The sequence below is a fragment of the Salmo salar genome, chromosome 14, assembly GCF_965601325.2.
Source record: "Salmo salar chromosome 14, fSalSal1, whole genome shotgun sequence".
NCBI classification, from domain to species: Eukaryota; Metazoa; Chordata; class Actinopteri; order Salmoniformes; family Salmonidae; genus Salmo; species Salmo salar.
This window is the reverse complement of record NC_138304.1, coordinates 11,188,957-11,216,729: the sequence shown is the minus strand read 5'-3', so window position 1 is coordinate 11,216,729 and position 27,773 is coordinate 11,188,957. Positions and strand designations below refer to the sequence as shown.

At 41.1% G+C, this 27,773-nt stretch overlaps 1 protein-coding gene and 1 pseudogene across 3 annotated transcripts in view; both read right to left on the bottom strand.

Annotated features, from left to right (window-relative positions):
• Positions 1 to 1,206: 1,206 nt before the first annotated feature.
• On the bottom strand, positions 1,207 to 9,825 carry LOC106568784 (protein DVR-1 pseudogene; annotated as a pseudogene).
• The window catches only part of LOC106568749 (F-box-like/WD repeat-containing protein TBL1XR1), a 45,480-nt gene continuing 23,463 nt past the window's right edge, over positions 5,757 to 27,773 (bottom strand). For all 3 annotated transcript variants that reach the window (XM_014139370.3, XM_014139369.3, XM_014139371.3), the window contains exons 5-15: positions 23,548 to 23,782; positions 22,511 to 22,643; positions 20,885 to 21,026; positions 20,332 to 20,395; positions 19,903 to 20,000; positions 15,076 to 15,258; positions 14,590 to 14,664; positions 14,247 to 14,374; positions 13,659 to 13,824; positions 13,189 to 13,290; positions 5,757 to 9,901 (exon numbers count right to left, since the gene is read on the bottom strand). In XM_014139370.3, the coding sequence (XP_013994845.2) occupies positions 9,875 to 9,901; positions 13,189 to 13,290; positions 13,659 to 13,824; positions 14,247 to 14,374; positions 14,590 to 14,664; positions 15,076 to 15,258; positions 19,903 to 20,000; positions 20,332 to 20,395; positions 20,885 to 21,026; positions 22,511 to 22,643; positions 23,548 to 23,782 (1,353 nt within the window). In that variant the 3' untranslated portion in view covers positions 5,757 to 9,874. The remainder of the gene's footprint in view (positions 9,902 to 13,188; positions 13,291 to 13,658; positions 13,825 to 14,246; positions 14,375 to 14,589; positions 14,665 to 15,075; positions 15,259 to 19,902; positions 20,001 to 20,331; positions 20,396 to 20,884; positions 21,027 to 22,510; positions 22,644 to 23,547; positions 23,783 to 27,773) is intronic.

Genomic DNA, 27,773 nt, shown 5'->3' with positions numbered 1-27,773 from the left:
AGCAAGACAGTTAACCCCCAACAACAACTGCTCCCCGGGCGCCGATAACGTGGATGTCGATTAAGGCAGCTCCCCGCACCTCTCAGGGTTAAATGCGGAAGACACATTTCGGTTAAATGCATTCAGTTGTGCAACTAGGTATCCCCTTCCCCTTTCCCCATAAAACAATAACTGAAAGCCAGGAACTCTGTTCTGCTTCTTTCCTGCAAACCAAGGCAATTTCAGATAACTATATAATTCATAATGATGAGATCTGCCAACAGCAGAAAGCTTCCCCCTCCTAGACATTCTTTGAAAGGTATAGAACAGGTCTGAGGTTGCGTGATAACAATGGCAGCAATGAGAATAGCCTCATTGTTGAGATTTTCTCCGATCATGACAGTCAAGCAGAAACATCTTACAAGTTCCCTGGAGTTGATTATATGATGCAAATATCTTACCAGCGAAGCTGTTTCTAAACATCATCGACACTCACTCCCATTCTCTTGATTTTTCTTTACTGCAGAATGAAAAATAGGTCAGGGATTGCTTTCGGTATGTGTAGTGGCCAGAGGATGGCACTATAAATCCCAGTCTGTGAGAGGTATATCAATTTCTATCTGATATTTCTGTGTTAGGTAAAATGTTAGGAAAAACAGCTTCTATCTCAAGGCCATCAGACTTACATAGTCATCACTAGCAGGTACCACCTGGTTACTCAACTCTGCACCTTAGAGGCTGCTGCCATATATACATAGACATGGATTCACTGGCCACTTTAATAACGTTTACATACCGCTTTACTCATTTCATATGTATATACTGTATTCTAGTCAATGCCACTCTGACATTGCTCATCCTAATATTTATATATTTCTATTCGCCATTCTTTTACTTTAGATTTGTGTGTATTGTTGTGAATTGTGAGATATTACTGCACTGTAGGAGCTAGAAACACAAGCATTTCGCTACACCCGCAATAACATTGCTAAATATGTGTATGTGACCAATAACATTTGATTTGATGTGCCAAACTGAGGAGAGAGACCATCTATCTGTATGATGATGTCAAAGCCATTTGACCACAGGAGACTCACTGAATATTTGGGTTGTATGAGTGATGAAAAAAAAACGAAAAAAAAACAATGCATATAACAAATCAATTTTTCCTAAAATCCACTCCACTAATCAACAAGGCATTTTCTTTCTTTTCACACCTCATGTATTTCATCTACAGCCTTCCTCATCCACCACCATGTCCTTGTAGTGGCATAGGACTACATTGTCGTTGTTGTTGTAGGTGACAGGCGGATGGGTACTCAGCAGGGCTGGGGCGTGCCGCAGGGGTCCAAGGAGTGTACCAGCGTCTGCAGGATGGCATGGTTGGTGCCGTTCAGGCTCGCTCACTCAGCGGGAATGGGCACTCTACGTGGCAGTAGTCCTACCAGCCCATGTCCTTGAAGTCGATGTAGAGGTGGCATGACTTCAAAATCAAATCAAATTGTATTTGTCACCTGCGCCAAATGAAACAGGTGTAGACCTTACAGTGAAATGCTTACTTACAAGTCCTTAACCAACAATGCAGTTTTAAGAACATAACAACAACAAAAAAGTAAGAGATAAGAAGAACAAATCATTAAAGAGCAGCAGTAAATAACAATAGCGGGGCTATATTTTTTATTTATTTAATTTCACCTTTATTTAAATAGGCCATAGAGGTGAAATAATTACAATTTAGGATTAACACTGGAGTGTGCAGATGAGGATGTGCAAGTAGAGATACTGGGGTGCAAAAGACAAGAAAAAAATATAACAATATGGGGATGAGGTATTTGGGTGTGCTATTTACAGATGGGCTGTGTACAGGTACAGTGATTGGTAAGCTGCTCTGACAGCTGATGCTTAAAGTTAGAGAGGGAGATAAAAGTTTCCATCTTCAGTGATTTCTGCAATTTGTTCCAGTCATTGGCAGCAGAGAACAGGAAGGAAAGGCGGCCAAAGTAGGTGTTGGCTTAGGGGATGACCAGTGAAATATACCTGCTGGAGCACGTGCTACGGGTGGATGTTGCTATGGTGACAGTGAGCTGAGATAAGGTGGGGCTTTACCTAGCAAAGACTTATAGATGGAGCCAGTGGGTTTGGCGACGAATATGTAGCGAGAGCCAGCCAACGAGAGCATACATGTTGCAGTGGTGGGTAGTATATGGGGCTTTGGTGACAAAACGGATGGCACTGTGATAGACTACATCCAATTTGCTGAGTAGAGTGTTGGAGGCTATTTTGTAAATGATATTGCTGAAGTCGAGGATCGGTAGGATAGTCAGTTTTACGAGGGTATGTTTGGCAGCATGAGTGAAGGAGGCTTTGTTTGCGAAATAGGAAGCCGATTCTAGATTTAATTTTGGATTGGAGATGCTTAATGTGAGTCTGGAAGGAGAGTTTACAGTCTAACCAGACACCTAGGTATTTGTAGTTGTCCACATATTCTAAGTCAGAACCGTCCAGAGTAGTGATGCTAGTCGGGTGGGCGGGCGGGTGCGGGTGCGGGCGCGGGCAGCAATCGGTTACTAGCATTTAAAAGCAGTTGGGAGGCCACGGAAGGAGTGTTGTATGGTATTGAAGCTCGTTTGGAGGTTTATTAGCACAGTGTCCAAAGAAGGGCCAGATGTATACAGAATGGTGTCGTCTGCGTAGAGGTGGATCAGAGAATCACCAGCAGCAAGAGCGACATCATTAGTGTCCAAACTGTTCGGACACTACAGACAGAAGTTGGCAGATCGGCTCTTCCGACTTCGTGTTTGTGAGAGTCATCTTTCCATAGAGTAGTCATAATAGTTTGTAGGCTAAACCGTTCGGACGCAACAGACGAATGTGTGAGAACACCGCTCTAGCTGTCACCTTTCACTGCAGATGCAGAAGTGCGACATGCAGTGGATTGAGATGCATCCAATGCAAAAACACTGATTGTGTTGTTATGCTGATTAGATTCACATGGGGCCTTTGAAATTGACTGTAGGGGGTTTTAAGCCAGTTCTCAGCCAAGGCTGTGAGGTCCAGCGTGAGGGATCTGGGCTCTGGTTCTAGCTGCACCGACTGGGACTGGGACAGCACCAGCCTGCGGTTGGCCTCTTGGCTCGCTCCCCTCAGGGTCGCACGCAGCACCTTGTACAGGGATACACTGAAAGCCTGTGGGCCCAGGAGGAACCTTGGTGTGCGGAACACGTCCCACAGGAACTTGATTTCAAGCTGCGCCAGAGAGAGCTGCTCCAAGGGCTGCAGAAAAGACACGTTGAAGAATAGATGTTTCTCCACACAGCCGTGGCCCTCAAGCTCCAGCCTGACACCAGTCTGAGAACAGAAAAAACAAGACATATTAGGTTCACATTTTAGTAGGGCCCAGGTGTCAATTTACAATTGAATTTGCAATGTCACAGTAATACAAGCCTTTATCTGTAATAAAGAAAGCCAATGCTCTCTGACTTTGTCCTCCTAGTTTATTTTTCATTGGTATATTTTGCCCCCAAAACAATAGGAGTGAATTAACTCAGAAGCAATTGTTTTCAAAGACCAAACGGTATCTCTTGAATATCAAACTTGTTTAAAATGGATTGTGTATGTATGCCTATGTAGGTCAATAATGACTTGACCTCAAATTGTTATTCTGATCATTTTTTTGAAACAGACATTCCTCTTTCTTCCAATGATCTTAAATGGAAATGAGCACTTCAAACAACAACAAAGCAGTCACCCAGACACATTTTTAGGTAAACAGCTGAGCGATGGCACTGGAGAAATGTAACCACTCAAATTCATAGACAGACCTATGGATGTAATGACTGACCATCCATAAAATATTGTTTATACCATGTTTTAAGCTAAACAATGTTCGCTTACAATTACATTGCTTACAATGGAGTAGGCTACAACAACCCACTGGGCACAGCTGTCAATTCAATGTCTATTCCACTTGGGTTCAACGTAACTTCAATGAAATGGCTATTCTCATTGCTGCCATTGTTATCACACAACCTCAGACCTGTTCTATACCTTTCAATGTATGTCTAGGTGGGGGAAGCTTTCAAACCAGACCTGGGCTGTTGGCAGATCTCATCATTATGAAGGAGGTGTGTTTCCTGACCGATTCTGCTTTTGGTTAATGATATTTGTCCCACATGAGACGCTAGACGCAGAAGCCTATTTCAATTCCTCAAAATCGCCAGAACGAATGTAAGATAACTCCAAGAAATCTGTAATTAATGTCGACATTTTTGGCAATAATTGCTCAATTTTACATCTAAACTAAGGTGTTTGGTGCAATATTTCTCAAGTAAAAAAATGCGCAACGTGTTGTCATATGTAAACAAAGTCAGAGCTGCTGGGCAGGTCTGTCTTACTGTCTGTGCTATTGGATAGAGGGCAATCACCGCAACTGGTCACCCCATGTTAGTGTGCAAATGGACATTGTCAAATCAAAACCCAACCTTCATTATTTACCCATTGTGATGCAGTGATGTTCCAAACTCCTTTTTAGACAAGACTGACTTCATGACTAAAATGAATTTTACAGTTTGTAGTCAATTTCGACACTCGAATAACTGTTTCTGACTCAAATCGATGCCACATAGGCCATTTTCGAAGGGATTTGTTGCTTTTGAAAGGCAGTCACACATTAAATGTCCACAAATGTAGCAATCGCAGATTGCCCCTTTAAAGTCTACTCGTCAGTGTTGTGTTTGGCTGTGACATTCGCTAATTAATTTCGCCCGCTGGACCATAAAAATGCGAAAACTGTTTTGACTTTGTGTCTGTGTTATTTAATGGAAACCTGGGCAAGCAGCCAATGTAGAAACCTCTGTAATTTTCCTGGTTGCTACAATTCTACACTGTTCGCTCAATTTCTGTTTAAGTGAGAAAACAAGCACTGTAGGATATCATTTTACCATCTGAAATATATTTTCAATAACAAAAATTATTACAGCTGTTTGAAGCTGGTGGACCAAAACAGAAAGTAAAAGGCTCAAGTGGGAGTCTCTGACCTTGTTAGTGAAATGGTATTCTGGGGAGGGAAATTTGAATGTAGCCTAGTGCTGTTGGAATTCACCTAGCTTCCACGTAGGGGAGAAATTCTGAGAAATTATGTGTAGAACCTTTAACTTCCCAATTTCATAATACCTTTGACCACTAGACGGCAGTCACTAGCCTTTAGAACAAATGCAGGCTATGCTGTCTTCTGGACTGCATGTTTTCTTAACTTGTAGCCTGGATTTAGAGCATGCAAACATCACAAGACCCGAAAGTGCTCAAGACATTGTGCCATGTACCATGACCAAGGATAGAGTACTATACACAACCAGCCCCTAATGGCTAAAGGGGATACAGATACCATTAAAAGGTGCAACCAGCAGTTGCTACATCAATTCTTATAAATTGATATTTACCCATTCATTATTTTAGAATATAACTTACAACTCGAGCTTAGTTCGACTGTCGTACCCCATCAGAACCCAAAATAAGCTTGTAATTGAAAAAAAATAATGTCAACAAACCGCCTCAAAACTTGGTTTAAACAAACTTTGATACCATAGATGGTCAATCCTTGTATCCATAGCTTGGTCTATGATTTGAGAACATTTCTCCAGCCTCAGTGGGGAGGCCACTAAGTTATTGTTTCTACTGCTGATTGCCACTTTAACTGTACATTGAGGGAGAATGCAATACAACAAAGGCCCTCTAGGTGTCGTGAGGAACAATGCAAGTCAACAGAAAAACCACTTGGCTATTATCAAAATAGATTTTATTCTAGACGTTTCAAAGATCTGAGTGATATTACAACAGTCAAATGCGTAGGTTGCAGAGAGTCTCAGCAACCATATGAGAGAGAGAACATAACAAGGGTGAGGGCAAAGACAACATGGAACAAACAAAAAAAATCTGCAAACAGGTATTTACATGGTCCAGGGTGTTATGACACGTCCTTGTTAAAGTTGAGATTTATTGTTTTTGTTCATTTTTGCGTACATAGCTACAAATAAATCTGAATTATAAAAGTTTCCAAAGAGTACAAAACCTTCAAGGGCTTTTTAGACATAGCAAAGATAGAATTAGTACTTTAGGTAGGAACAAAAAAAATAGCACACTTGAATGCAGTGTAAAAAGCGTCTCTTTTTAAAAACAAAAGGGTTATAAAATACCATTCCACTGTCATAGACTTCATAATAAATAGTGTCATCATGGTACAATCCACTCACTGTTGATTATATTAAAGAAAACTTCAAAATACTCTTAGCTTCTGTATAAAATTTGTTTGTAAAACAAGTGACATTCTGAGAAAGAAAATCGCAAAGGAGGCTTTTGAAAAAATACAACAAAAACAACAACATTGGTGTTTTAAAGCGACAGGATGATAGCTAGGCCTAAGATATGGGATTTTGGAATGCCATGAAGTTGGCCTGGATCCAATGTGTAACCAATAAGTCAACAGTTTAGACTCCTATTTCCCCTTCCTTTTTAACGGAACTACTGCACACGTTCAGCTGAAAGAGTGAAATAAAACCATGAGAATTAATCCCTGTCTGGATGTATCAACCAGGGTTGGAAGTCAACTCTAAATTAAATTCATGGGATGAACTGAAATTCCAATTCAAGAATGGAAAGAAAGTGCCATTCATTTTCAACAAGGAATTTTTTTCAATTCTTGAATTGAAAGTTCACTTACAGAATGAATCAAAATAGAATTGACTACAACCCTGGTTTAAACATCTCCCTGTTACGCATTATTCTGAAGTGCAGAAAATAAAGAACGTATATAAACCCAGTCTTAGGGCTGCTCTTTTATAGCTATGACCGTTTAATGGTATTTTATAAAGAACCATTTCTCATGGTAAAAGACCCACATGATATATAGTACCGCCACATTTTCCAAGCATGTCTTCGAGAGTTCCAGATTTTTTTTTTAAACCACCCTTGCACTTGAGCGGCATATAAAAAGAATCGCCTGTGATGTCACAGATATATTATATGTAGTTACAATGTTACATGAAGTCATATATGTTCCAAAGTCCGCTTCTCATCTCAACTAATCTCCCTGCAGAAAAAAAGAGAAAAAGGCTTAAAAAAAAAACTGCACCTTCTGAAACAACAAAACAAAAACGCTGTCTATCCATGCATAGGCCTCAACACAGCCTGTGTTGGTGCTGTGCACAAAATCACTTTTAAAACCACGACCAAAGAGCAGACACAGCATTGTGTCCTAAAACAGAACACTTAAAGCAATGGTTCACTCCAAAAATCAAACTTTGTCAGATGTTTATAGAACTCAAAAGTAGTCTTGGAACGTGGAGTCATCTTGTTTAAAGGCGTCCGCATGCTTCCCAGCCGAAACAGTTTGTGCATATATTATGACGACATTTTGTGATGTTTTTGTTTGTTTTGGACTTCGGTAAGGGTTTTTCAGGCACACAACATTTTCTCTTGAGGAAAGCCGAGGTTGGTAGCTGAAGTCTACACTCATTCGTCAGTGATTGGTCAACAGTTAGGATTCTTCAGTGAAGTCTGTGTTAACATTCAACGAGACAACTCGTTTTCATGCACATTTTTTCATTGAGAAATACTGCACCAAACATCTTAGTCACACAATTTTATATCTAAGATCTCCTCTGCAAAAACGTCAAAATTAATGATAGATTTGGGGTGGCAGGGTAGCCTAGTGGTTAGAGTGTTGGACTAGTAACTGGAAGGTTGCTAGATCGAATCCCAGAGCTGACAAGGTAAAAATCTGTCGTTCTGCTCCTGAACAAGGCAGTTAACCAACCGTTTCTAGGCTGTCATTGTAAATAAGAATTTGTTCTTAACTGACTTGCCTAGTTAAACAAAGGTAAAAAAAATATGTTTTAAATAAATCCTTATTTTGAGAAAGTGTATACTGGCTACGGTGTCTCAAAATGGACAAACAGTACTATTGCCGCTTGTTTCAAATTTTTCAAGTGAAGGGCTTTTAAGGAAGTATACGAGCACACTTGTTCAGTTCGCCTAGCCGCCAGCCAAACTGAAGCATGCAGACGCCTTTAGACCACTTTCGGGTCCGAAAACTACCGACTAACTTTGACGTTGGAGTCAACCACCGAAACATGACACCTGAAGACATCAACATCACTAGATCCCAGACATCAACAGTCAATGACAATCATAAACATTTTGTTCAACATGACAAATTGCAATAAGGTTGCCCAGCGTTAACATTTCAAATGTGATAAGAGTTGGTTGTCGATTGAAGGAAGCATAGTTGAAACTGACTGCCGACATTTGAAAGGGCTGGCGTAATACTTTTGAAGGTCCTATGTACAGTACACGCCACTCTATGCTAGAGTTACTGCTGAAATCAAGACAGCTACAGTATGTCCAGATTAATTACCAAGCAAGACCGGTCAACAAAACAAAGCAAAAAACAAAAAACAAACAAAAAAAAAACTTAGTGATGGCTTAGTCTGATTATCATTTAGCATTTGTTAGCTTAGCACGCGATGGACTGTGGAGGTACAACATATTGTAAATAGCACAACTCAGAGGTTAATGGTAACGTCCTCTATCAACCAATCAGGATACATGGAGCATGTTCAATAGGGAGAAATCGTTCTGAAACGGAGGTTCTAACTGAACGTGTCCAAAGTGAAACACTTGTTTTTCCATTGCAAAACTTGTTGCTACGTAGTGTCCTACTGAACACAACCCGCCTGTAGGACATTGTGGCTTTGGATGTGGGTTGTCCTGTCATTCATGAGCTACCCAAAGCACTGCCATCCCTAGGTTCTGGCTAAAAGCTCCCCGGAGGCACAGATCGAGGATCAGCTTACCCTCCCCCAATCCAAGCCATAGCCATTACGGGAGAAAATGCCAAACTGACCTTAGATCAGTGTCTGCAACTTCCCCTAACCAATCCATTACACTCAAATCTAACATCACATGTAGTTAGGATGTAAGAGGGTGGGGCTTTCTAGTAGCAGCAGTGATGATCTTTAGTCCAAGAGTTTATTAGAATTCTCAGATATCTATTAAGCTAACAGTTTTGCACACCTGAAGCCATTTAAAAGGTAATAAGAAGTACAAGTATGCGTATGGCACCTTTAATCCCCACTAACTGCTCTCCCAAAAATGTTTCATCAAAAGGATTTTGGCAAACTGAAAGAAAGCTTTGAATTGAAAACAAATGAACCCATTTCAACTTTATAAATATATATTTGTTGTTCAATGTATTTTTGAACCACAAAAACATGCATGGACAGTGCCAAAATGAATGAATTCTCCCAATATCAGTTTGAAACCCAAATAAAAAATGTTTAAAAAAAATCCTACTGACCTTACCTCTCTCGACATGTAACACAAACCTACGGCAAAAAAAGTCAAAACCTAAAGCAAAAAAAATGGCCACAGGACGACAAAAAATGTGGACATGTACAATATGCACACACCAACGACGTGGGGGGGGGGGGAAAAGCTTAACATTTCTTATTTCTGGAAAAAAGGATAAAAAAAAAAAGTAATAAATAAAACAACAAATTGCAGATATTTTGGTATGTATGCAATGGGTCCTCTTCTCTTCAATATGATTTTTGTCTCGGTGACCATAATAAAGTCCTTTTTCTCTCCTGTGGGTCTGAGTCTGACTTGAGAGAAGTCCAGATCCCCTTTGCTGGGGGTTAGTTTGACCTCTTCTCTGGAGGGGTAGTCTGTGTGTTTATGGGGGTGTTGGGGTGCTCTGTTTGGCTGTGATGGTAATGGTGGTGGTTGTGATGACGGGCCATGGCTTCTGATGGGACTACAGCAGTGTAGACGACAGGCTGGGACAGTCATTTTGGCTATGTACACATTCGTAGTCGGTCCATGGCTCCCCAAACGAGCGTCATTTCCTCAGGTCTAATACACAAACCTGGAATAGAGAGAGAGAGAGAGAGAGAGAGAGAGAGGTTGAAGGTCAAATGTAATGAGCAGGGCAAGGTTGTTTTTTTTTTTCTGTGACCACTGAAACCCCTAGCCTTAACAACAAGACAAACACACATCCATTATTTGTCTAAGTAGTGCTGTTTCCACTGCTGAAAAATACTTCCTTTCATTATTCAATTTTAGAACTCTCAGCTGCACCAATGTGTAAAACCTCTCAAGTCCAGTCAGAACGATAGCCATCGACTTCCTAACCGTCCCCGTCAATAGACACTGCATCATGCAAGGAGATAATTGGTGGTGGGTCTCACTTTACTAGGACAATCCCTTACAGATTATCCGTAGATGCTCAAACCTATTGACAAACTATCTGTTTGATTAATTACTCCACAGCTGCAACTATTGACATAAAAAAAAAAAAAAATTGTTTACTGCTCTAGCTGTAATACTGACACTTGATGATTAAAAACAGATACTGGAAACTGGATAGGTAGTTAGATTCCTGGTGGTCCCGGGAATCTAACCCGCCATCTTGGCATTGCTAGTGCCATGCTCTACCAACTTAGATACAGAGAATCTACATCTACAGATCATTTGCGACAATCATCAAAATTGTTCAAAGTTTGTAATAACGTTTATTTTTTAACGCAACAGTTGGACAAATGGATGAAGACACTCAACTTTTTGAATGTCTTAAATCCATCAGGTATTTAATGAATTATAGCACATAAAACATTTTACTGGAACGGACAAATAATGAATGAAGTTCAAGGATTTTGGTGGGAATTCAGCTTATCAATTAGACAAATGTTCCTTATTTTTTCTTAGACTACACATATACACTGAGTTTACCAAACATTAGGTACACTTTCCTAATATTGAGTTGCACCCCCTCCCCTTTTGCCCTCAGAACAGCCTTATTTCATCAGGACATAGGTGTCGAAAGCATTCCACAGGGATGTTGGCCCATTTTGATGCTTCCAACAGTTGTGTTAAGTTGGCTGGAAGTCCTTTGGGTGGTGGACCATTCTTGATACACACGGGAAACTGTTGAGCGTGAAAAAACCAGCAGCATTTCAGTTCTTGACACAAACCGGAGAGCCTGGCACATACAATCTATGTCTGAAGGCTTAAAAATCCTTCTTTAACCGGTCTCCTCCCCTCCATCTATACTGATTGTAGTGGATTTAACAGGCGACATCAATAAGGGATCATAGCATTCACCTGGTCAGTCTATGTCATGGAAAGAGAATGTTCTTAATGTTTTGTATACTCAAGTCTATTTTCGAATGGTATCAGGTATTTATTTTATATTTTGTGTCACATTTTTACATTTTAGTCATTTCGCAGACTCTCTTATCCAGAGCGTACATTTTCTCAGTACTGGTCCCCCGTGGGAATCGAACCCACAACCCTGGGCGTTGCAAGCGCCATGCTCTACCAACTGAGCCACACGGGACCACGAGTCATGACAGCAGTCAAATTCCACGTGGCCATTTAGTCACGGCAACTAGGCTTCTCCAAGCTCTGATGTTGCGGATGGTCATTAGCAGCCTACCAAACTTGCTTACTGCCTGGTACTCAGCGCTCCGTTGTCCCTTGAGAGGTGTGTCGGAGCACGGCAGCTGGGAGAAGGGAATTACAATTAGCCTATCATATTCAGGCCAAGGGCACAATGGCCACAAGAGGCATAGATTTTTTTTTTAAGGGCCACACAAGGGGGATTCCGCCAGGAAATTCAAGGCCTGGTGAGAATATTATCAAGTGCTTGTCAAATTGTGAATGGGAGACTGATGAAGTGCAGCTTCTGACTTTTTTCAAATCATCAGTCTCATCATGCAGCCTTAGAATGTATTAAACATCAAAACATATAGCCCAACCTTTATCACAATTAAAGTTAAGCATATACCGTTTCTTCGTTAATCGCTCGACACAGAATAGTCGCTTGTGTACACTTCCTTTGAAATCATTGAGAAAATATTGTTTCTATTTTATTAAGCCATGTTAAAAAATAATTTAAAAAATAAAGCCACGGAATTCTAAGCAAATCTGCTAAATGAACTAGTGTAGCCCACAGCCATATGGCATAGCCAGAACAGGACCTAACATAAGGACAACTCAGAGTATGCTATTCTGTTCTTCTGAAATGGACAACATTTTCTTCATACGTTTCTTTAGACCGGTCTAAAATAAAATCATGGATTTATTGGGATGGCGTAGACTATATTAAATTGATTTCTTAGACTTAAAAAAAAAATGTAGATGTTCTAAAAGTTTGCATCAGTGGCTTGTAAGATGTGTGTGGAAGCCAGGAGATGCTAAACTTGGTTATGCTAATTGACGGTCAATTACTGTGAGACTGGCAGTTATTTGCTTGACAATCACTGGCTGACAATTTCAGGACCGCCACAACCCTAGGTGGAATAGGGCTTACAACCACAAAAAAGTCATCCGTTTAGGCCTACCTACACTTTTCTAGACTGCCTCTTTAATTACTGTTGTCACGTTCTGTTGCATAATTCAACAAACGTGTCAATAGCAGGATACGCTCTGATTAAAAAATCTACACGCTTGGCTCTAGATTACACAGTCTACAGTATACACACACACACTTTACATTGTTTGCGAGATCAGATATACCGCTATAATCCGAGTGTTCATTTTCGGAAGTTTCTTTCATTTCAGCTCATCTAATTTGCAAACATTTCAACTGTATCAAATGAGAACTTTTTTGGTGTAATTGAAAAAAAGTAATCTTTCGTGTGATGCAAGTGTCGAGATGTGTTAAATCCCTGACGAAGCTTTAGCGTTCATATAGATTCACTGGAAAGACGATGTGTTCCACTGAGCCCATTTCAGCCATTACCGGGGTGTGTCTGACAGGTCATTCCAAACATTTTCACGGTCGTAACGTTAACGGAGGAAAAAAAAACAGCAGGTACGAAAGAGTATGATGAGTAAAATGAAAGCAATCAATCCAGCGAGATTGAAGTAAGAATTGGATTTGGCACCTCTCAAAAACACAGGACATAGATGGCTGAAAAAAAGACAGATCCTCAGGTGGGCTGGGCTTGCGAGTTGCTATTAGCACAGTGCCATTATCCATATATAGGTGTCACTAATAGGTGATCATGAACAGTGACCATAAATGAAGCCAGGAAAAACTTGGGACCCTACATATAGCTTTTAACTGTGGTCGAATATTTTTTCCCTTCTCAGTTCCTTCTGAAAACAGGAAATTAAGTCCTGGCCATGAAGAGGCGGCTGGTGACTTACTGATCCGTCTGACGCGCTGGCTCCCACTTTGTCCCCCGTAGCGTTCCAGCACACCTCGAAGATGCCCCCCGTTCCCCTGTAGCTGTGGACTAAAGCACCCGTCTGTACGGACAGACAGGGATGTGATCAGCAAAACAATGATAAGCAGAAGAACTGGGGACAAGTCAATTTCAATCATGTTTTAAAACGCATCTCACTTAGGGCTGAATCCTTACTTGAGAACAGTTAGAACAAATCACCGGTTGAAATCAACGCATGATTTACGTGAAAGTCCGAGTTTTGCGCTCAGATCTCAAGTTAGGATTTGGACCTAAATATTCAAACCCATGCATCGACCATCAGACCAGCCCTGCAATAAACAGTTGGTCTTGAGATGTGAATGACGTACGAGTGAGAAGGGCGTGTGTGTGTGTGTGTGTGTGTGTGTGTGTGTGTGTGTGTGTGTGTGTGTGTGTCAGTCCATCCCGTACCTGTGTGTTCCAGATGTGGACACACTTGTCGAAGGAGCCGCTGGCTAGGTGGCGCCCGTCGGGGCTGAAGGCCACACTGTAGACGGGCTCTTGGTGGCGGGTGAGAGTGTGGATGCACACGCCACGCTCCACGTCCCACAAGCGCACAGTCGAGTCAAACGACGCACTGGGGGGGAGATGGAATAAGACTTTAGTGTCCATCTTGGAAAGGAAATGCATCTTTTGCTCTGCTCCTAACCTCCAAGACACCACAGAAAAGCAGACAACACACTTGGGAGGGACTACAGGGTCAGCCCCAGTGCAGCGCCCCGAAGCAATTTAGGAGAGGAGGAAAGGAAAGAGAGAGAGAGAGGGGAAAGAGAGAGAGAGAGGAACCATTCACTTTCATTTGATTACAGTGACCATCCTGGGATCTATTCAGTTGGGGCAAACAGAACGTAACAGATTGAGAAGCATAGAATGAACATACATGACTCCATACTACATCACGTACAGATCCTAAATGCATTTGTTTGACACAAAACCCCTTATTAGCCCAAACCCACAGAGGCATGCTGGGAGTTGGAGTGGTTCCTAGCCTTGTATTACCTGGCCAGCATCAGACTGGCATTGGGATTGTTGGTCCCAGGCCCCGTGGGGCTCCACTTGATGGTGTAGATCTCCTTACTGTGGGCCTGCAGGTCGTGGACACACGAGTCCTGCTTCATACTCCAGATCTGGTAGAGATGGAGGGGAGAAGAGAGAGAGAGAGAGAGACACGTGAGGACTCCAATCAATTATATGTACCGACTAGGGAAGAAAAGATTCTAGTTACGGCTTATAAACTACAGCCAAAAGTGGACCCCGATAACTTATTTTGTACCGTTCCTACTCCATGAAATTACATATTTGCCAGTAGTTAGGAAGTTGTGTGTGAGCTGTGTGTACTGACCTTGAGTGTCATGTCGTCGGAGCAGGAGGCCAGCAGACTCCCCGTAGGATCCCACTTGATTGCGTTCACTTCATTCTAGAGGGAAAAGAGAAAGGGATGAGGGAGGATACAAGGAAACATTTTGTGAACTTTATAATATAGGTAGTGCACAAACGGGGTGCACGTACAAAGGCACTTCCTGCAGTGATGTGACGAAACAGGATGGGCAAAAGCTTTCACCTATCCTCTATATTCAGATCAATGCGTTTGAACTAGAGGGTGCCACTTTAGACTACTGAGATGAATCAATGTCAGTCGCAATGGCTGCGTTTACACAGGCAGGCTAATTCTGATCTTTTGACCAATCAGATTAGATATTTTGCAAATAACTGAGCAAAAGATCAGAATTGGTCTGCCTGTGTTAACGCAACCATTGTTAACGTGACAGGGAGAAGAGACTATCGAGATGCACCCAGGCCAGAAAGCCAGTCCAGTCTCAGGTCTTACCGTGTGTCCCTGGAAGGTCTTGACTGGCCGGTCCTGGCCCAGCTTACACACATGGATGCACATGTCCGTGCTGCAGGAGGCAAACGTGTTGTTGCTCTGCCAGTCCACGTCCAGGGCCGGCGCTGAGTGAAAGGGAAATTGCTGCTTGGCCTCCCCTGTGTGAGCATCCCAAATGATCGTGGTCTAAACAAGAGAAGGATACATTGTCAGAGTCTTTTCGTCATGTGCGTGACAAAATTACACAATACCATGACAAAGCAAGTACATATTAAAGGGATGTTAAATCCAAATGGAAAAAAACATCTGGTTTCTTCTATTCTTAAATGGCTTTCTCCACATACACATTCCAGGGTTCTCTTTATTTTTACTATTTTCTACATTGTAGAATAATAGTGAAGACATCAAAACAATGAAATGACATATGGAATCATGTAGTAATAGAGGTCGGCCGATTATGATTTTTCACCGCCGATACCGATTGGAGGACCAAAAAAAAGCCGATACTGGTTAAAATCGGAAGATTTATTTTTATATTTGTAATAATGACAATTACAACAATACTGAATGAACACTTATTTTAACTTACTATAATACATCAATAAAATCTATTTAGTCTCAAAAATAATGAAACATGTTCAATTTGGTTTAAATAATGCAAAAACAAAGTGTTGGAGAAGAAAGTAAAAGTGCAATATGTGCCATGTAAAAAAGCTAACGTTTAAGTTCCTTGCTCAGAACATAAGAACATATGAAAGCTGGTGGTTCCTTTTAACATGAGTCTTCAATATTCCCAGGTAAGATGTTTTAGGTTGTAGTTATTATAGGACTCTCTCTCTCTCTATACCATTTGTATTTCATATAACTTTGACTATTGGATGTTCTAATAGGTACTTTAGTATTGCCAGCCTAATCTCGGGAGTTAATAGGCTTGAAGCATTGCAAAGAGCTGCTGGCAAATGCAGTAAAGTGCTGTTGGAATGAATGCTTACGAGCCTGCTGCTGCCTACCATCGCTCAGTCAAATCATAGACTTAATTATAATAACACACAGAAATACGAGCCTTAGGTCATTAATATGGTCAAATCCGGAAACTATCATTTCGAAAACAAAACGTTTATTCTTTCAGTGAAATACGGAACCGTTCCGTATTTTATCTAACGGGTGGCATCCCTAAGTCTAAATATTGCTGCTATATGTCATAATTACGTAAAATTCTGGCAAATTAGTTCGCAGCGAGCCAGGCGGCCCAAACTGTTGCATATACCCTGACTCTGCGTGCAATGATTGCAAGAGAAGTGACGCAATTTCCCTAGTTTAATATTGCCCGCTAACATGAATTTATTTTAACTAAATATGCAGGTTTAAAAAAATATATACTTCTGTGTATTGATTTTAAGAAAGGCATTGATGTTTATGGTTAAGTACATTCGTGCAACGATTGTGCTTTTTTTCACAAATAAGCTTTTGTTAAATCATCCCCCGTTTGGCAAAGTTGGCTGTCTTTATTAGAAAGAATTAGTCTTCACACAGTTTGCAACGAGCCAGGTGGCCCAAACTGCTGCATATACCGTGACTCTGTTGCACAAAACGCAAGAGAAGTGAAACAATTTCCCTAGTTAACCTCTTGGCGTTCCCCTAGGATAGGGGGCGCTAAAGCGATTTTTGAAAAAGATTTGTGCCCATTTTAAACGGCCTCCTACTCAAACTCAGAAGCTAGGATATGCATATAATTAATACTTGTGGATAGAAAACACCCTAAAGTTTCTAAAACTGTTTGAATGGTGTCTGTGAGTATAACAGAACTCATATGGCAGGCCAAAACCTGAGAAGATTCCATGTAGGAAGTGGCCTGTCTGACAAGTTGTGTTTTATCTGGGCTCTTTTTATTGAAGATTTAGGATCTTTGCAATAACGTGACACTTCCTACGGCTTCCATAGGCTCTCAGAGCCCGGAAAAAGCTGAAGGATATCGAGGCAGGCTCTGGCTGAAACACATTATCTCGTTTGGCAAGTGGCCGCTCAGAGTACTGTGGGCTTAGGCGCGTGCCCGAGTCGACCGAATGCTTTATTTTCTTTCCTCTGTTTACCTAAATGCAGATTCCCGGTCGGAATATTATCGCTTTTTTTATGAGAAAAATGGCATAAAAATGGATTTTAAACAGCGGTTGACATGCTTCGAAGTACGGTAATGGAATATTTCGAATATTTTGGTCACGAATTGCGCCATGCTCGTCACCCTTATTTACCCTTTCGGATAGTGTCTTGAACGCACGAACAAAACGCCGCTGTTTGGATATAACTATGGATTATTTTGAACCAAACCAACATTTGTTATTGAAGTAGAAGTCCTGGGAGTGCATTCTGACGAAGACAGCAAAGGTAATAACATTTTTCTTATAGTAAATGTGACTTTTCTGAGTGCTAAACTTGCTGGGTGTCTAAATAGCTAGCCCTGTGATGCCGGGCTATCTACTGAGAATATTGCAAAATGTGCTTTCACCGAAAAGCTATTTTAAAATCTGACATATCGAGTGCATAGAGGAGTTCTGTATCTATAATTCTTAAAATAATTGTTATGCTTTTTGTGAACGTTTATCGTGAGTAATTTAGTAAATTCACCGGCAGTGTTCGGTGGGAATGCTAGTCACATGCTAGTCACATGCTAATGTAAAAAGCTGGTTTTTGATATAAATATGAACTTGATTGAACAAAACATGCATGTATTGTATAACATAATGTCCTAGGGTTGTCATCTGATGAAGATCATCAAAGGTTAGTGCTGCATTTAGCTGTGGTTTGGGTTTATGTGACATTATATGCTAGCTTGAAAAATGGGTGTCTGATTATTTCTGGCTGGGTACTCTGCTGACATAATCTAATGTTTTGCTTTCGTTGTAAAGCCTTTTTGAAATCGGACAGTGTGGTTAGATTAACGAGAGTCTTGTCTTTAAAATGCTGTAAAATAGTCATATGTTTGAAAAATTGAAGTTTTTGAATAACGCGCCACGGGATTACACTGGCTGTTACGTAGGTGGGACGATTTGGTGCCACCTATCCTAGAGAGGTTAATCGGTCGACCTCTATGTAGTAACCAAAAAAAGTGTTTAAACAAATCAAAATATATTTTATATTTGAGATTCTTCAAAGTAGCCAACCTTTGCCTTGACAGCTTTGCACACTCTTGGCATTCTCTCAACCAGCTTCACGAGGTAGTCACCTGGAATGCATTTCAATTAACAGGTGCGCCTTGTTAAGTTAATTTGTGGAATTTCTTTCCTTCTTAATGTGTTTGAGCCAATCATTTGTGTTGTGACAAAGTAGAGGTGGTATACAGAAGATAGCCCTATTTGGTAAAAGACCAAGTCCATATTATGGCAAAAACAGCTCAAATAAGCAAAGAGAAACGACAGTCTATCATTACTTTAAGACATACATTTCAAGAACTTTGAGCATTTCTTCAAGTGCAGTCGCAAAGACCATCAAGCGCTATGATGAAACTGGCACTCATGAGGACCGACACAGAAAAGAGTTACCTCTGCTGAGAGGATAATTTCATTAAAGTTGCCAGCCTCAGAAATCGGCAATTAACTGCACCTCAGATTGCAGCCCAAATAATTGCTTCACATAGTTCAAGTAACAGACATTTCAACATCAACTATTCAGAGGAGAATGTGTAAATCAGGCCTTCATGGTCGAATTGCTGCAAAGAAACCACTACTAAAGGACATCAATAATAAAGAAGAAACTTGCTTGGGCCAAGAAACACGAGAAATGTACATTAGACTGGTGGAAATCTGTCCTTTGGTCTGATGAGTCCAAATGTGAGATTTTTGGTTCCAACTGCCCTGTCTTTGTGAGACGCTGAGTAGGTGAACCGATGATCTACGCATGTGTGGTTCCCACCGTGAAGTATGGAGGTGGTGGTATGATGGTGCTTTGCTGGTGACACTGTCTGTGATTTATTTAGAATTCAAGGCACACTTAACCAGCATGGCTAATGACCCAAAACACACCTCCAGGCTGTGTAAGGGCTATTTGACCAAGAAGGAGAGTGATGGAGTTCTGCATTAGATGACCTGGCCTCCAACTGCACCTGACCTCAACCCAATTGAGATGGTTTGGGATGAGTTGGACCGCAGAGTGAAGGAAAAGTGCTCTGCATATGTGGGAACTCCTTCAAGACGGTTGGAAAAGCATTCCAGGTGAAGCTGGTTGAGAAATGCCAAGAGTGTGCAAAGCTGTCATCCAAGGCAAAGGGTGGCTACTTTGAAGAATCTCAACTATACTTTTTTTTAGTTACTACATGATTCCATGTGTTATTTCATTGTTTTGATGTCTTCATCAATGTAGAACATAGTACAGATAAAGAAAAACACTGGAATGAGTAGGGGGGTGTTGTTCTTAATGTTTTGTACACTCATGGTATTTTCACTATGAGTTTGGAATAATACTGTGAAATTGTTACAATTATGATAAAGCCCTTTTAGTGTAAGAGTTGTTTGAAACGACCGCCTGAAATTTCTACCTGTTTTGGTGGGAAGGATTTTTGGCCTGCCAGTAAATTAGTTAATAGACGAATAAGAGAGTTCCAAACCTCTAAGCCAATAACAGCTAGTTTTCCCCTCCCCACTCAGACAACAACCAGACAGTCCTAGCAAAAATCTTAATTTAGAAATTACTCTTTGCTAAGAAGCTATTTTTATGTTCAATGAAAATGGCCGACAAGAAACAATCACAGTAAGGCACTTAATATCAAATCCTTTCTGGGTAAAAATGTAGATAAAATGTCTGCATTGGACCTTTAACACACACAAACCATTATCTTACCTTATCTACTCCTGCACTGAGGATAAAGTTGCCTTTCTTATTCCATTTGAGGGCAAATATAGGACCTTTGTGCTGGCCCAAGGTACTGGCGAGATTACCTGCAAAAAACATGTCATGGTGCTTGTTTAGCAAGAGAACAGTACTTTAGACCATCTGTGAATCTGTTTAGAAATGTTGAGATGTGAAAGTTCTGACATTAAAAAAAAAAGAGGCAATACGGAACTTTTGCCTTCGAGGTTGCTCTTGAGCCACACAAAGGGGTCCCCTAAATGGACAGAAATATTGTCCATAATGACCTAATTGGACAGAAAGCGTCACTCCTCCCCTCGCCCGTGAGCAAAACCTTATATTTTTTGCCTAAAACTAAGGATTCAAGCCAACATTTTACGTAAACAATTAGCATGCCCATAGTATCTTTAAATTGCTTACCGTCTTTAGTCCATATTCTGGCAAAGCCATCGTACGAGCCTGTGGCTAGCAGCGTACCCTCACTCTGAAAGATAGAAATTCCTCAGTTAGTCATTTTTGGGACCAAAACCAAACCTTTTCAATAACCTGTAGTTCTGGGTTTCTGTGGCACCCCAAATTAGAACAAAACATGGCACTGATCCTAACTTGAGATTTATGTGAATTACTCAAATCTTGGCTTAAATCTCCTGATGACAAACATTTGAGAAAGTCAGTTTTTCCTACTTATCTCGAGTTGTGATTTGGCCAAAAGTACTTAAAAATGCTGGTTCAGTATCCTCCAGCAACTTGTAGAGCAGGGAGAAATGACTAAGTCTATATTCTGAGTAGCGGTAGTGAAAGCCCTGCATTTTCCATGGGAGGGAGCGAAGCCGTCCCATATATCCGGTTGGGAAGCGCTGCCAGAGAATGCATTTGGCAGCCGAGACATACACGCACACCAGAGTGTGTACACACACAGTCTGTCTGCCCCCACCCCTCAAACACACACACACACTCTCTCTCTCTAACCCACATTCCAGTCCAGTGAGGTGACGTCTTTGTTGCTGGGTACGTCCTGACCCCCCTCCCGTATGCAGTGTCTCAGCACCAGCTGGGTGGAGCTGCCTGTGCTGTTCTCACTCAGGTTCCAGATCCGCGCCGTTGAATCCCCAGACCTGCGCGCGCACACACACACACACACACAGTCGTCTAATGTGCAACGTCTTTGGCTGCTTGTCAGCCTAAAACATAGCAACATTAACCCTTTACACTCGTGGGAATTGGACTATAGCGATAGGGCTAAATTGAATCTTAAAATACTCTGGATACATTCCGTGAAATGACAAGACTAATTCCTGGAAAACGTGGGTAGGTGCAACATAAGAAAAAAAGAAAAAAAAGTGTTTGAGTGAGAGGACTAACTGGTGTCTCCAAATGACCACACACATCTCCAAAGTATACGTAGTTCCTAAGCATTTTCAATTCACTTTTATGACTAAAAGAAGTCTTCAACTATAAGTAACTTTTTTTTTTTTTTTTAGCTCTCCTGGCTGTGTCGTTGAGGAACTAGAGCAAGCACACTTGTAGTTGTTTCGTTTGGAACACAACCCTGCATCCCCAACATCACACAATTACTGTTGTTTACGCAATCCAAAAGCGGTCCATTTTAAATAGCAATCTGGGTCAGGTGGGCATAATTTGAAAGCTTGCCCTATTGCCAACATGACTAGTTAAGTTATAAAATACGATCTTACAGTGTTAGGCTTTCACAAGGCGATTCAGAGAAACAGGTCGTCATTGTGGTGCGCATAGAAAGAGTCATGAGTGCATTCAGGTGCATTTGCTGCGGCAAGTTCTCTTCACAATAAACAAACATCGGCTCATTCTGTTCGGAACAGAATCATTAAGCCTAGGCCTACTCACCAAACAGATGTCATGGCCGTAATTCATCACTGTGCAACGTTCAATGTGGAATTGTTAATCCATTTCAAAAATCCCCAAAAACATGCAGAATAAACTAAATTGAACATCTGTCTGTGTATCCCTGAAAACATTGTCTTTCAACTCCCCAAATTGAGCCCTGTTTTAAATAAATCACTCTTTGAGGAGAGAGCTCTGACGTCATGTATAGCAGGTTACTGTACAGCCACTACGTTGCAATTTAGGCACTTACTAGTGCCCAAATCTTCAATTTTCAAACTGTGTACAGGTACGTGTGTAAAGGGCTAATAAAACACACTTCTCAGGATTAAATTAGATGTGCGAGTACATATCCCTGCCAAATACACGCCGCATGCTTTATCTTAAGTTTACCACCAACACTCTGTTGTAAACTTCCTTGATTAAGTTCTGCTCAACTTAATCAAGGAAGTCTGATCAAAATGTAGGTCAACGCATACTAATCATGAAAACTGCCAATGCTATATGAAGGGGGAATTTACTTCATGAACAAAAATCATTTATCTTTAGGCTGTCTTTCTCTAGAAACAGGGATACAGGGATAGAGAAGTAGAAGGAGAGGGAGACCGTGAAGGATAGGAGGGTGAGAGGAAAGGAGAGAGGAGTAGGAGAGAAGAAGACCGACAGTGAAACCGAAGGAGCGAGAAAGAGACGTTAGAAAGAGAAAAGAAACAGAAGGATAAAGGAGTCGGTTCTGTACCCTGAGGCGAGCAGGTCATTGACGGGGTTCCAGGCACAGATGAACACCTCGGACTCGTGGCCTCGCAGCACCATGGCCTTGTTCTGGGGAATCTCAACGTCCCCGTCCACCTCCATCATGTCTGCATGGTGGTCTGGAGGGGGAGGGGATGGAATACACCATATAGTTAGATAGAGGACTCAACTTTGTATCAAACGGATTATATCCATCTTGTCCTCTTACCATCACATTGAGGTCTTGGGCTGCCCCCTAAATCTCCCAACGATGCACTTGGACATTCCCTGATCATCTTTTAAAAATGTGGGATTGATGTACGGAATTGGCTGAAGGGAGTTTCGACCACTTAAAATGCAGATTTTCATTTGGTCCGGCTTATCGAGTAGCAGCTAAACCTATGCTAGTGTTAGTAGGAATGATTTGGAGAGGAAAAGGTAAAACCATCTCCACTGTCAGTTGTGCTTTAAACACAAGGAGGTGATTATGTAGGTCTATGTATTGTAAATCATTTGTACTGTTGTGACCAGGGGTTAAACAAATCCAATCTTAATTCAATTACCTCTTCCAATAAATTCCATTTAATTCAATTCAAATTCCAGGTCAGAGACAATTCAAGTCCTCTCAATTCCAATGTTAGGTGAATTCAATTTCTAGTTCAATATTATCCCCAAGAATTCCCCAAATTCCAATTTGATTTCAATTCCCTCCGGTTTTCAGGCCGATAATGTCAATGTTCAGACAGCTTCGCTATACTAGACATACAAAATCAGTTAATTATTTAAAACAAATCCTGCAGTACATTTTTTATACTAAGTGCATTAATTTCATTAACTGATTAAATGTTTTTACAATTCCAATTCCATAACTTGAATTCAATAGAATTCAGTCATTAGTTCATAAAAAATGGGATTGGAATTTCAAATAAAATTGGATTTGAACCCAACCCTGGTTATGATATCATGTTAACTATTACGAAATATACATTTTTTGTCAAATTCAATAAAAATAAAAGAGGTGTCATAATGAAAGGTTCTGCTCACTTGCTAAGGCGTGGGCGCCATTCTCCTCGCCGTTGGCAGCGGTTCCACCCTCTCCGTTCTTGGTGCCACCGGGCTGGGGGCCCTGGGTGCCACTGGCGCTGCCAGCCCCGGCTGCCTGCTGCTGATGGGCCAGCTTTTCCCGGTAGGCCTGCTGCCGCGTCTGCACCACATCGGGCATCACAGCGTCGATCAGAGACAGCGACTCGATGGGCCGCCCGTCAAACAGAGTGCCATCCTGGGTGACATAATACAGGGGTCGCAGCATTAGCTTTCAGAAATCTACATTTTCAAAACGCTGACCATCAAATCTGCGATTTAATCTGCATTTTATATAGGAATGGGCATTTGGCCTTTGACTGTACTCGCATGAGCTATTTTTTAGAACAAGGGAAAAAATGTGCACATTTATCTATATGCCAACAGTGTGCAACAATGCCTAATTTATCAAAAAAACATTACAGATAACGAATCCTAATTGCTAAATTGCCTCATATATCCATTTAACATTCATTTATTGAAACTGTAACTGGTTATATTATATCATGGAACATAATCTTCAAAATGGCGGCAGCTAGCCTAGTGGTTAGAGCGTTGGGCCAGTAACCGAAAGGTTTCTGGATCGAATCCCCGAGCTGAAAAGGTAAAAATCTGTCCTTCTGCCCCTGAGCAAGGCAGTTAACCCACTGTTCCCTGGGCGCCAAAGACGTGGATGTTGATTATGGCAGCCCCCCCACACCTCTTTGATTCAGAGGGGTTGGGTTAAATGCGGAAGATACATTTCGCGTTAACGCAGGATTATACGTTTTTCACACAGAAAAGGACAAATTCAGCACATTTTTGTCATCATGAATTTTTACGATAGCCAACTTTGACTTTGTGGCTGTGGTAACCAGTGATAACCACAAAGTAGCCTAAGAGGAAATTTACACAGTTATTCCAAAACTGCAGCTCATTGTGGGAACACATATTTCCCTACTTCAACCAGTCCATTTTGAATATGTGCAAAAAATGTAGCTCGTGTATCCCATCAGTTAGATACGTTTTTATACGCATTTCATTCTGTAGGCGCACTCAGCACTTCTGTGTAAAGGGCGCAGTCGGACGGCAAACAGAGTTTGTGTCTCACTAACTCGTTTGTGTCTCACTAACGAGTTAGTGAGACACAAACGAGTTAGTGAGACACAAACGAGTTAGTGAGACACAAACGAGTTAGTGAGACACAAACGAGTTAGTGAGACACAAACGAGTTAGTGAGACACAAACGAGTTAGTGAGACAGAGGGGAAAGGGAATTTAGGGAGCAGAACCGTGTGATGCCTGGCCTGGTTTATTTTTTTTTGTTGTTTCCCACAAATGCACATGTACAAATAGAACACTAGAATCAAAGCAAATGAACGTTGTCTTCAAGACAACATTGACCAAATCGTTTAAAGTATAAAAAAAAGAGATCTCCGGGTTAAAGATTGAGTTTTGACATCAGTTTGAGTACTCATGCCCATTCCTAGTTTCACATTGAAAGTCTGTTTTTTTTGCTTCAAATCGAGTGATACAGGGCATGCAACCCTAGTTTTTCTTCACAGAAAATGCATTAACGCAACACATTAGGCAGAAAACCGTTTTCATCAGATGACAACAGAAATAGTGCTAATCTATTTGGCTACCAGCCACACAAGTAAATTAACGTACAAAGAAAAAGCAAGGTATTTTTTTCAAAAACGATGCATATTTTTAAATGTTTATCATAGAAAGAATGTAGCCAGCTACATTTCCTAATGTTTTGTTTGAAGTTAATCTTGCATTTTAAATTTGCGACTGAAGAAAAAGAAATACACCGGACGAAAGTACCAGAGAAAAGTAACCTACACATCAAGTCAGAGCGCTGTCTGGTGGTTCAATGACAAGAGCAAATATATTTAATCCCAGTGGAGAAGTGCAACTGAATTTTCAATAGGAAGTACTTTAGATATCCGTTTACAAAATGCAGCAAGAACTTTTCTACATTTTAACCTTCCTTTCCTGTGTAAAAAACGCAGCATTAACACGACCTGAGACATATGTTTGGGTTTCAACACAGCAGTTGCCATTGACCAGTGATACAGGTTCAGAAACGTTTTCATTAAAAGAGGGGAATTCGACTCAAAAGTTCAAATTTGATGTTTCGTTCTTAACCTTTTAATATTTCAACAGATATGTCTAACATAGGGCTGGGCGATATAGCCTAAATATCATAACAAAATGTTTTACTTTTTAGACGGTATGACGCTATTTTATGTTTTTGATTAATAAAAGTTCTAAATATGACCCTAGGGTGGCAACACAAATTGTAAGTGACTGCAATGGGGCTTTCTCCATTCTGATTGTTTTATAATGTTCAATCCAACTTCAAACCAAACTCAGCATTTTAAACAATTTCTGCATTTCTTGCACTTTTGTTATAATTTCCACACTGTGCCATGCAGGGCTGCATGATATGGGCACACATCTAGGCCTAGTTAATTGGTGAACTGTTTGAATCATAATTATTATTCTAATACTATAGGCGGAATATAGTGGGCAGGGAGCTCCTTGAATGCATTTATTTCCTTATTGTTGAGTGATTAAAACATACAATATACTTGCCATAAAGCCACTCAACAACTACATCACATTAGTCATCTAACAAACTCCCATCCAGAGCGACACACACAAGCAACCAGGGTCAACGCCCTGCTCAAGGGTACTCCCACAAGGTCAAAAAACGGGGACCTGAAACAGGGATCCATCAGCCACCGGCCTAAGCTCCCGACCGCCAGCCCTCCAAGACCCCCCCCCCCAGATCCCCAAGAGCTGCCCCTCAACCATCCGAGACCTCCCTCCACTCAGAAAAGAAATTCAATTTCTCCACCCCCCCATGCACCAACAAAATGAACAAAAGAGAAAAAAACTGAAAACAACCATGCAAAAAACAAAGACATCAAGGACAACAAAAATCGTAACGGCAAAGCCAACTGAATATGTTTGAGTGCATGTATGGCACTATTTACCTGTGTGTGTGTGTGTGTGTCCCCGTGTATGTGCAGATTTGAATGAGTGTGTGTATATGCATGTGTACAAACACCAGCACGGCATCAGCCTCAGGCAAACAGGCATTAGCTGTAAAAACACTGTCCCACACCGTCATCCCACGTCCAGCAACTCCACTCCCACTTGTCTCCAATTCCACATCCCAGCCCTCAGCTTCCCTCACATCTCTGCTGGCCACCCTCTTTGGATTTATACGCACCATATATATCTTTCAACTATGCTGTGATGTTTGACATACAATTTCAATCCATCTAATCGAATCCAAAGATAGTAAAAGTATTTATCTTCAACTCGCTAAGAGTATTAGTATATTATTAATTGACTGACCCGGTCTCTCCAGATCTCCCAACAGCACTATTTATAGGGTCAGTTTTAGATCAATGTTCTGCATTGTCAGCCATTCCTGAACCTGAGACCAGAAACAGGCTACCTGAGGGCAATACCAAATTTTGTGAGGATTCTGTATCCTCACAAAATCTGCAGAGCTTCGATGATTGAATGCCCCAAATATTCAACATTTTGTTGGTGGCAAGAATTCTATATAACAATTTTAGCTGAAAAGCACGAAGTCTTGAATCTTGGGTAGTTTTATAAACTCAACTTTTTTTTTTAAATACCCTTTTTCAGGAACCTGTCTTTCAAAGATAATTCGTTAAAATCCAAATAACTTCACAGATCTTCATTGTACAGGGTTTAAACACTGTTTCCCATGCTTGTTCAATGAACCATAAACAATTAATGAACATGTACCTGTGGAACGGTCAATAAGACATTAACAGCTTACAGACAGCAGAAAATTAAGGTCACAGTTATGAAAACTTAGGACACTAAAGAGGCCTTTCTACTGACTGAAAAACACCAAAAGAAATATGCCCAGGGCCCCTGCTCATCTGCGTGAACGTGCCTTAGGCATGCTGCAAGGAGGCATGAGTTCTGCAGATGTGGCCGGGGCAATAAATTGCAATGTCCATACTGTGAGACGCCTAAGAAAGCACTACAGGGAGACAGGACGGACAGCTGATCGTCCTCGCAGTGGCACGCCACGTGTAACAACACCTGCACAAGATCGGTACATCCAAACATCGCACCTGCGGGACAGGTACAGGATGGCAACAACTGCCCGAGTCACTCCAGGAACGCACAATCCCTCCATCAGTTCTCAGA